Consider the following 11,995-nt stretch of genomic DNA (forward strand, 5'->3'; position numbering starts at 1 on the left):
GAAACACTGCAGATTGCTCTTCCTATATTCCTATATCTTTTGATATAAATTATATTTTAAGTATGATACTCTAAATGCACATGTAAACAGTCCACTGTTTAGGTTATATTAATATATATACATTATGTTAATGCTTCTGCCAAGTATCAGTAGTGTTTGAAATAAATTATCACCTGTATATGTTGACGCAACTACTTCTTCATATCCTGCATTACCAACAACTCCACCTTGGATGGAAGTAACACTCTCATTACACGACTGAAATGACACAAAACAGTCTCTTACATACAACACATACCATACTTTAATTTTATAATTAACTCTAATAGCGAGAAATATGTGATAGTTTTCATCATTATTTAAGTTTTCCAATGCTCCTTAGTCCTTTCAGTTTGCGATGGAGTATCAGTTTAGGAATTCAATTTTCTTCCATTCTCTTACATTGTAACCACTTGTTCAAAGTTATAAATTTTGTCATAATGTTACCATTATGCTCGAAATTATTTTAGTGTTCAAAATGTAGTAACTTAGGCATAGAGCTACACACAGCAAAATGAATGCAATTGTCTAATCACAAATATCCAGTGTTATTTACTAGAATGTAAACAAAGTGAATCTTCGATTCATTGCCTTCATATCAGCATACCAATTTATTTTTCCAATATATCCGAACCATCAGTCTCTTCTGCATTGTGATACAGTCTCGTCTTCTACGAATCTACTGTCATATTATTTTTGTTGCTCTCACCTCTAAAGAAATGTTAATATTGAAATAATTGTAATAATCTTTAATTACTTACATAAATAAACCGTTGTGACAGGACACCTTCTTCGCCATTTTCGTCGCCCAATGAGAAAATATCCAGTGTACCATCCTGTCTTCCTATCAAAAGGTCCAGCACTCCATCCCCTGACATATCATAGCAGTCCATGCAGAGAACTCCAGCACGGCGCTTTCCATCATTTAGAATCCACCGATGATTTACTTCCACTCTACAGTTTCACGAACATTATTTTTTAACAAAGCTCTGAGCCTGTTTCACAGCCTAATACTGTCTAAAACGTTTACCTCAGCTACAAACAGCACTTCCAATAAAGTAGTGTCGTAACTCGAAAATTGTGATCTGTGAAGATATACTATTTCCTAGTAAAATACTGATATAAAAATATTTTAATAAGTAGGTACCAAAACCTTTGATAATTTACTATTTTATTATTACAATTCCATACCTCCAACCAGTAAAATAGTGTTGACAATTATTTACGAAAGTAATATATGATTTTCGACATACGACAGTATTTCACTGGTGGTGCGAAATGTTTAACGAAATTTTAAAAAGATAAAATAAATACAAGGTCTGGTCAAAAAGTCTCTGACTTTTTTTTGCACCAACTAGTTGCAGCCTAGAGGTGGAACTAGTGCAGTTTGCGACGTTGGGACAATATTGTGCATATGTGATTTTTTTGCCAGTTGTGTTTCAAGCTATGAGCAAATAATTTGTAATAAATTTTGTAAAAAATTCAGTGACATGCAATAGGACACAATTAGAAAGATAAATAGTGCCGGACTTGAGGCTTTCCTGGCATTGGATATGGAATAATTCTTCTCGGGTTCTCAGAGTTGGATTGTTGCTTCCTACAACAATCCAACTCACCTGGCTGAGAACCCGAGAAGAATTATTTCATAAATATGCATTTGGTAACGAAACTATGGCTGCAAATGTCGTTTGAAAGATGGCTGAACATCAATTGAGAGTAAATAATGTTCTAGTAGGCCCTCAAACCAGCAGAAATCCCGAAACAATCGAGAAAGTGTGGTACTTAGTGATGTAAGATCGTCGAATAGTATTAGAGATGTTACAATGAAGTGGGAATTTCGTGTGACTCAGTGAAGTAAATTCTGGTATGCACTGTTTAATAGCAAAATTCGTTCTGAGACCCTTCCTCATGACTAGAAGGAAATGAGTCTGTAAGTTGCGCATGATATGCTAGAAATTGCCAATGCTGATTCTGATTTCATTGTGAAAAAAATTGTAACAGAAAATGAGGTCTGGGTCTGCGATTACGTCCCTAAGACAAAGCACAATCATCTCAATAGAAAACGCAAATGTCTGCATGACAAAAGAAAGCACGCCAATCATGAAGCAAAGTGAAGGTCATATTGATAATTTTTTCCACCACTAGGGCATAGTTCGTCATGAGTACGCTCTTCAGGGACAAACTATCAACTATGGGTACTACTTGACTGTTCTCCGTCACCTACGAGATGCTATTTGACACAAGAGACCACAACTCTGATAAAATGGCAATTGGCAGATCCATCATGACAATATTTTTGTGACACAATATTGCACAAGTCCGGCAATTTCCCTGCTCCTCAGACATGTCTCCATGCGATTTTTGGCTCTTTTCCAGATTAAAGATGACACTCAAAGGGATGATATTTCAGGACACAGAATAAATCAAGATCAATGCAATGAAGTGTCTGATGAAGATCGTAAGAAATGTGTTAACTCAGAAAGGTCCATTTTGAAAGGGATGAAGTTTTTAACTAAGCAGGTAAGCTAGTTTCTTTTTCTGGCATAAGATCAGATACTTTTTGATCAGATCTCATATGCCGGTAACAAAATTTTGTTACATTAAAATAAAATACATACGGTGCATTAATAGGTTAAAACCAGTAGTGAAGCGTGATAAAATTTTTGGGTAAGCTGTGCTGGAGACATGGTTTGGAAATAGTGATTTAGGCCGTGCTTTACATCGCTAAAAGGTAAACGAAACGCGGAAACACTCCTGTTTTTAATTAACGAAATTGTAAGTTGATCTTGTCCCTTCTTCGAAAATGTTTGGGAAAGCTCAGCTTACCCTCCCTACCCTGAAGATTCGCCACTGGTTAAAACAGTTCCTTTCGAGGATTAAAGCAGTTGTACCTTAATCTGTCTTGTTCTACTGAATGTATGGGACATGGGTGGTTTTGGCTATAGGAATATACTTTCATGAAAACTAAAATAATGACACAAGTTTTAAATAGAAATATTTACTTCATTAAGTTAAATATCATGATAAATTAACCTCTGTTTAAGCCCATTAAGAGCTGTTCAAGTCTGCTTCATAGGGAGCTTTACCTGAGAGCTAGATTTGCATAAAAGCTTCTATAGTTATCCTTTGATTTCAGAACAAGTACAAAATTTAATCCTTGACCGGCCAAAAGAAAGTGGAAGAGAAATAAGAGGAACAATCAATCAATCTTCTTAATGTATCCAGCTATTTGCTGACAACATAAAGTCCACTATAGTCCACTGTAGTCTATTCAGTTTTTGTTTTTCACGAGAAATGAGGGGTATTTTGATCGGCATTCATTATAGATGCTTGTTGCTAGTAGCCAGAGTTGGGGTGTAGTCATATACTGCAGGGCTATGTCTTCTGCAACTGGTACTGATGATTTTAATTTATTTCTTTTGTGGTTTATGAATGGACAGTATAGAAGAATGTGTTCCAGATCTTCATCATGATTATTACACCACAGACAAGTAGGATTATCAGAAATGTGAAATCGGTGTAGGTACAATTGAGTGATAATGTGACCTGTTCTGGCTCTTGTTAAAAATGTTTAAACATATCTGGGCAAGTTTCTGTACACTTAAATAAGAGGAACAAGAACAATATAAATTTTTGCAAGGAAGGAATGCTAAGAATTCTCAGTGATCTTAAAATTCATCATTTTCAGCCAGATTTGAACCTGCATGTACTTGACCAAATGACAACCATTTTGCCTCAAAAGACCTTCCAAAATATTAAAATAACAACCAACCTGCCAATGCGGACAAGCCCCACTCTTCCATCTGAAGTACCATACAAGATTTCGTCCCCTGCCTCTCCACCCTCATTTCCATTAAGGTGCAGTATAGTGGGCGTGGCCTCTACCTCGATATTGTGAAGCAAGGAGGAGCGGTCTAGCACTCTGAGCATCCTGTCTTCACAAGCCAACACTGGGGTCAGTCTGTTGGTCTGCAAAATGAATACTGTTCATTCTCTCATTCTTCACCCAAGTCTTTATATAACAGATGCAATTAAGAAATGATGAGATGATATAATGGAGCAAGGGAGAAATGAGAACAGCACAGGAAATTGGAGCACTGAGATCATATCTGCTATATATCTACTTTGTCCACTAACAAATCTAACAAAACCTAATAGAAATCAAAATCTATAACAATTAAAAATATTAAAACAAATGAAAAAGTTATAACTGAATCGGAATTTACATGAGAAATAGGCTATCTGACAGGCATATGAAAATAAAGCCAATCTATACGAGAAAGCTGAAGTTGTAGCATATTTTTATCAACACTTTATGTTATTTTAGATTTCCAGCTTCATCAATCTCTGACAGTTACCAGTTTTCCCTCATTTTTGGAGTGTCTTTTCGGTGGTCTCTTCTCATTTACTTTGCTGCCTTTGTCTAATGTTATACATTCCATCACCTCCGTCTTTCTCTGGACCATTTTCAAATATACAGTATAATATGTTATATTGCACCCAATTTTTTTTTATTTCTTACTTTATTTTTAGTCTTATCAGTGGCGTGTAATCCAGCACATTGTATTACTGATCTGGATGAATATGCATGCAAGTCCCATCTCATCCATGTTGCTTCATGTCAGTCTTAGTGAGGCAGCTGACAAGGAGTTTGCAACTTGGGGTTTGCAAGAATAAATCACTTAGAGCTTTATTCACTATACTTTATTTTATCTCACATGTTAAGATATTCTAGTATTTCATATTTTAATTTACTGTATTTTACCAACATCTGTCTACCTTTTCCTTTTTTATCCTTTCTTGTCATCGATTTCTCTTCCTCTCTTCTGCGAAATTGTCTACATTCCAATTTTTGTCTATGATCCTTTTCTCCTTCCTCACACTGATACAGAAAAAGGGAAAGTATTTGTTTCGGACATGCTTCAATTCCATATGTCGATACAGATTTTACATATTTGAGATTTACCGTCTACACTGATCAATTCAATACATTATAATTATTGTTTACAAAAACACATCACATAATATACAACTTTCAAAGGTTTAATAATCCTAGAATGAATGACAATGTATGAATATCGAAAACCGCACAACGTATTTGCATTAATTCCATCACCACTACCACTATCACAACTTCTGTCACTATCACTACCAACCTCACAACTACTTCCACCATCACTACCACAATAAATAACAGTTCAAAGAAAAGCAGTTTATAATTTCTTAAAGGAAAACAATGTATGTAATACTGTGAAGAAAAGTAGGCTAATAATTTTTCCTGTTAATTTATTATGAACATTTTACCTTTTCAGCTGAGAGTGAAATGACATCATTGATCTGGTCTCCACTGAGGTAAGAGTTGGTGTCCTTGCAATCATGATATTGGTTATAAGCATGTTTGCCACAGACGAGTAGATTGCTGCCACTGACATGCCTGAAATAAGGAATTGTTAATTTGTAACTGGTGGTGGTGGTGGTAGTGTCAGCTATGGTGAAGACAGCAGTGGCGGTAGTGTTGTTGTTGTTGTTGTTGTTGTTGCTGCTGCTGCTCCTGTTGAGGATGATGATGATGGTGATGGCGATTATGATGACGGCTTAGATCTGATAACACTTATGAGGTTCAAACCTGTCTTTGGACAATTTTATTAGACTATATATATATATATATATATATATATATATATATATATATATATATATATATATATACAGGGTGATTCAAAAGTCGCGCGACATAGGACATCTTCGTTATTAGTGTAAGTACAAAAAATAGTTTCAAATAAATGCTTTAGATATTGATACGTGTAGTTCATGTACAAAATTTAAAGAAAATCGTAAGAGCCATTTTTGAGAAAATTGCAACAAACATGTTCGCGTTTCTAGTAAAGTACCAGTTTGGTTAGGGAAAACGCATCCAAAACTTAGGTGCCACATCTCTGGAGGTATGAAACTTAAATTAGAAATGTGATTTGGGTCGCGCGTCGTAATTAATAAATTGTGTTTTTGTATTGACAGGTGAGTAAGTTGGAGTCACAATGGTAAACTGAAACATTTCAGCACTTGAACTTTCCCGACCTGTGCAATTGCTCCACATGCACACTAATGGAGTAAGTGTTCAAATTGGTGGCCATTTTGTTGACGGCACATCCATACATGGTTGAGGTAACTGCTCCGCACATTACGTAACACTGCAGGTGTTATTTGTGCACATTCTCTCCTGATATTTTCCTGCAGTTCATCCAGTTTTCGGGGCCTGTTGCTGTAAACTACAGACTTGAGATGTCCCCAGAGAAAAAAGTCAAGTGGCGTTAAATCTGGCGACTTAGGCGGCCATTCCACTGAATCCCTGCGACTGATCCAACACCCAGGGATAACTTCATTCAGCAATTTGCGGACTGTCAATCTGAAATGCGGTGGTGTTCCATCCTGCTGAAAGAAAACTCCACGTCTTCTTTCTAGGGGCAGATCATCCAAGTAGGGCAGCAGTGTAGCCTCAAGATGCTATCTGTACAGTGGAGCAGTGAGCTTGTTGTTCAGAAACACGGGACCGATGACAACATCCCCGTGTATGCCACACCACACATTTAATCTTGGGTCAAACTGATTATGAGCCTCTACAGCTATGTGGGGGTTCTCGGTTGCCCAGTACACAGCGTTATGACGATTCACTGTCCCGTTCAACTGGAAACAGGCTTCATCGCTCCAACAAATATCAGCTTCAAGGTTTGGCTGGTGCGTTCGTCGTTCAAGAAACCACTCACAGAACTGCACCTGCATAACTGTGTCATCCCCATGCAGTTCCTGCACAAAGTGCATACGATAGGAATGGAAATGATTGACGGATAGTATCCTGAGCATGGACGCTTGACTGGTACCACATTCTTGCGCCACTTCCCTGGTTGACTGTGATGGACTGACTACCAGCTTAGCTAGTACACTAGCTGCGTTTGTATCCCCTGTTGCTGTACGAGGCCGCCCTGAACGTTTTTTGTAGTGGATACTGCCTGCTGTCTTGAACCGTTCCATTAAACGACCTATGCTTGCGTGATGTGGGGTAGGTTGATCTGGATGCCATCTGTGATATTCTTCTGCTGCTTCCTGTAGACTCAGGCCTCCCGCATGGATGAGAGCCATTTCCATCCTCTCAGGAATTGTGTACATTGTCTGTTGCTACCCGGTTTACTGGTGAAACTAGCACTTACTCACCTGTCTACACAAAAAACACAATTTATTATTTACGGTGCGCGACCCAAACCACATTTCTAATTTAAGTTTCGTATGCTCCAGAGATGTGACACCTAAGGTGTGGATGCGTTTTCCCTAACAAAACTGGTACTTTAGTTGAAACGCGAACGTGTTTGTTGCAATTTTCTCAAAAATGGCTCTTACGATTTTCTTTAACTTTTGCACATGAACTACACGTACCAATATCTAAAACATTTATTTGAAGCTATTTTTTGTACTTACACTAATAACGGAGATGTCCTATGTCGCGCGACTTTTGAATCACTCTGTATGTGTGTATGTATATATATATATATATATATATCGTGTTTTTCTGGGAATAGGACATAGGGATTTAACATTTCTTTAAGAAACCTATGTATAAAAACAATGAAGAATTAACTTAATCAATGGGCAATGTTTAGAAATAACCAGGTTTTGAAAATTTGTACAATATGAGATTAGACTTTGATTTAGCAACTGTAAATGATGTTTTCTAGTTTTACAAACTGTCGAAGCCTGCCAATTTATAAAATATGGCCCATTGATTAAATCATTTCTTCACTGTTTTTATACACAGTTTTCTTATGGTAAAATTAAATTGTTATGTTCTACAGCCAAGAAAGCACACAGTATACATGATACAATAAAACTGTAGAAATTTAAATGACTGAACATTCTTTCTGCCATAATAGACTGCCTAAATGACAAAGACAAATGAAAAATTTAAATTTCTTGATACAATAGTGTAACAGTAATAAAAGTTAAATTTGCTAATACATAACAGTATCAGAAAAATTATGATAATAGGATTATAGTGTATTAATATAATATTACAAATAAAAAGTGGAAGTGTGACAGTATTAGTAATTGAAGAGACAGCAGAAAACGTTAATATGACATAGGCATGATTACAAAATGATAAATAATATGACAAGAGATAATACATAAGTTATGAATCTTGTCACATTTTAATTTTTCTTGTAACATACTGCAAACATGCATCAGGTACGTGTAAAATAGCCAGATATTGTTTACTTACATAGATTTTATATGTTCTGTAAGATTCGTATCAAATCCCAAAAATAATTTACCCTTCTTCGTGTAGCCACGAACTTCATTCTCAGAAGAAACAAATATTTTGTCTTTCACAGTTCCTAGAATAGAAGCACAAATAACATGCATTTCAGGTCAAATTATAAATAATATATTCTACTTACATAATCACATCCATATACGGACATTCACATACAAAAGTAGCATTTAGGTAATTATAAAGAAAGCATAAATCCTAATGAACTAAGTGAAAATAGTAAGTACATCTTCAAGTTTTATTTACAGGTACCGTATTTATAAATGTTCAACATGGTTTCCTCGTGTCACACAGCAGATATTCCATATGTAACAATTCGGACTCAAATCCTTTGAATCATATCACCATAAATACGGTTGCAAATGCTTCCGTTATTCTAAACCGTAGTTCATTCAGACTTGCGGAAGAGGTGTAAGAAAAACCTTGTCTTTAATGTAGTCCCACACAGGAAATCCTAACGTGTCAGATCATGAGACTGTGCTTGACTTCCGTTCTATCACGTCCAATCCAAGTAGCCATGGTGCAATTGAAATAAGATATAGGTAACCTCCGCGTTAGAAGTGTGGAGGAGCATCATATTTAAAAAGAAACTCTTATCTTCCTGTAATTGTGGCATATAATTGTTTTAGTCCTACAGCATATTCAGATAAATAATTCCAGTTACAGTTTCTTCAGAAAAAAGAAAAAAAGACCGAAACATATACTTAAAAGCAGTGGCGTATACTGGTTAAAGGGTTTGGGCTACCGCTGACCCTATTATTACACAAAATATATCTAACAATTACTTTAATTTTAATTACTATGGTAAAACTAATAATACAAAATTATTACATTATGTTATATTATAAACTTTTTCTTTTGTAATTTCCTTGGGCTACCGCCGGTAGCCCCGGTAGCCCGCAAAATACGCCCCTGCTTAAAAGTGCAGAAACATTTACCTTTGCTGAATCATACATGTTTCACTACTTCATGTGGATTTTATTGGGTGTGACAACTATAGAGAGATTCTAGATCTTGCAAAAGCTCGCTTTTTGTCTATCCACATTTGTTTAAAGTAGTTTTTACTAGTTGGAACTGGTTTTAACGGATTTCGTATTTTAACTGTAACATACATACTAAGCATCAATAATAAATATACCGGTAATTTAGAAATATCAAAGCAAAAAACCAAAGTTATGGGGTTTGAGAAGGTCAATCGTTACACAAAAATTGTAATAATGAAATGGTAGACCAAGTAAAGTTTGTACAACTTACTCGTGTGCAGTTCCGTGGCTTCTTTGAAAGCCCAACTGCACTCGAGGAAATTGAACGAACTCTAAACACATTCAATTATACAAATTAAACAAATCAAAAACCTAAACAAACCAAACCTAACCTGTCATTGATCCTAGAGCTTACGAAAACTCGCTATTTATCTACATTTTTAAAATTAGTTTTTACTAGTTGAAACTGGTTTTTACTAGTTGAAACTGGTTTTGATGGATTTTTTTGGTTTTAACAATGACATATACATAGAGCATTCTGTAAATTATCTTCAGATTTTACATATAATACCTGATCATTTGCGTATTTAAGGGAATATTATATATATATATATATATATATATATATATATATATATATATATATATATATATATATAATGTATGGATTTTGTACTAATAGATCTTTACCACAAGGTCCACATTTACATTAAATAATAGTGATCTTTCTCCTGTTGGTATGTAATTCAAGAATACTTGAGGGATTCTTGTTCTAGGCATATGCTTGACACAATGGTGCCAGTTATCTTGATATCTGTGTATATAACACAGTACTATTCCATTCTGAGTTCTTGTAGGATGTCTTCATCTTTTGTGATTCCATTTGGTATAGCCAGCCAGCTGTTCGACGCAGGATCTTCATTTCACTAGCATTACTATTTTCATCATTCTATCTTAAAGTCCAAGCTTCACTGCCATAACAAAGGACCTGTCTTGCTAGGGTTTTGTATAGACGACAATGGGTATGTCTTTTTTCCAAGGAAGGTTTCATTACCCTGTTAATGATGCACGTGGCTTTATTAAATTTAAAAATGCTCCAGGAATATCTATTTCCGTAGTTGTTATGTCAGGAACTAAGAAAAAATTACAAGGAACAAAAGAGATACAAATTTGCTTGTAATTTTATTCAAGTATAGAACAGAATATTCGAGCAAACACAGGAATAATAATAATAATAATAATAATAATAATAATAATAATAATAATAATAATAATAATAATAATACCAATAACAATAATAATGTCCACACATGTGGAGAAACAGTAAGTGCGTCTGGCCGTGAAACCAGGTTACACAAGTTTGATTCCCAGTCGGGGCAAGTTACCTAGTTGAGGTTTTTTCCGGGGTTTTCCCTCAACCCAATATGAGCAAATGCTGGGTAACTTTCGGTGCTGGACCCCAGACTCATTTCACTGGCATTATCACCTTCATCTCATTCAGACACTAAATAACCTAAGATGTTGATAAAGCATCGCAAAATAACCTACTAAAATATAATAATAATAATAATAATAATAATAATAATAATAATAATAATAATAATAATACTCTAATAATAACATACGTATATATCAGCCAGTGTAGGTTCACTCCTAAACAGGCATGTACTTTAATAATAATCTTATAGAGTGTTTTAATACATGCAGTTTTGTATAATGTGGAAACTCGTCCAATGTGGAAAATAAATTCGGTCATTTGCGATTCCACTTTGAAGAATTTTATTGTATTTCATATGCATCATTCTTAGTTGAATTGACTAAAAGACTCTACACATGAACAAAATTGCTCTAAAAGTTCACGAACAATCTGTTTAAGAAAACAGGCAGGCAGCATGTCGAAAAAGACATTTTTCAGTATAAGGAGTGCTGAAAACATATATTTTCTTGAGAACTTCGAAACAGATTTTTTGTACCATTATAAAACTTTCCCTTTTCATTTCGCATAATGAGGAAGTATAAAAAAAACTGCACACCGCAAGTAATATAGCCATATCAAAACATGAAACAAATCTGGTCAGTATTCAATAATAACTACATATTTTCATATTCTACTACTGCGTTCAGCCTCTAGATGCGGTTGAAAATTACAGTTAAATAGAAAATGAAATTCTAGAGAAACTCATACCTAGTGCACCTCCAAGTTCTAAACGTGATATTGCAGAACCTGGCAATGTTTTAAAACCTAGCTGGATATCTCCTTTCTTCACAGAAAACACCTGTAAAACTCCATCTTGGTCTGCGACAGCGACCTGAAATGACATATAAAGAACAGGACAAGTTCACACAATAAAATTATAATATTTCTGTACACTCGTGGCATTACATGGGGATTTATTGGGCCTGTAGATTTCAAACATATAGAACCAACAACATTTCAAAGAGAGTTCACTTCTAGGGCTATAAATAAAAAAAAATAGTAACGAATCTTACCAGGACAGACAGATTACTGAGACAGACAAATTGAGAGTAAATACTTATGGAAACTACAGTATAAAATCTCAATTTCCTCTTTATTTCATTAGCTCGGCCTTAACAACAACAGTATGACGAAAGAGATATGACTTTGACAAACTGGTCTTATGGACAAAGGTGATTG

At 35.1% G+C, this 11,995-nt stretch overlaps 1 protein-coding gene across 3 annotated transcripts in view; it reads right to left on the minus strand.

Annotated features, from left to right (window-relative positions):
* Window positions 1-11,995, minus strand: part of LOC138702597 (BBSome complex member BBS7-like) — a 35,251-nt gene that overhangs the window by 16,050 nt on the left and 7,206 nt on the right. For all 3 annotated transcript variants that reach the window (XM_069829939.1, XM_069829940.1, XM_069829938.1), the window contains exons 3-8: window positions 11,525-11,648; window positions 8,306-8,420; window positions 5,344-5,473; window positions 3,812-4,008; window positions 801-993; window positions 174-258 (exon numbers count right to left, since the gene is read on the minus strand). In XM_069829939.1, coding sequence (XP_069686040.1) covers window positions 174-258; window positions 801-993; window positions 3,812-4,008; window positions 5,344-5,473; window positions 8,306-8,420; window positions 11,525-11,648 — 844 coding nt within the window. The remainder of the gene's footprint in view (window positions 1-173; window positions 259-800; window positions 994-3,811; window positions 4,009-5,343; window positions 5,474-8,305; window positions 8,421-11,524; window positions 11,649-11,995) is intronic.

The sequence above is a fragment of the Periplaneta americana genome, chromosome 1, assembly GCF_040183065.1.
Source record: "Periplaneta americana isolate PAMFEO1 chromosome 1, P.americana_PAMFEO1_priV1, whole genome shotgun sequence".
Lineage (NCBI taxonomy): Eukaryota > Metazoa > Arthropoda > Insecta > Blattodea > Blattidae > Periplaneta > Periplaneta americana.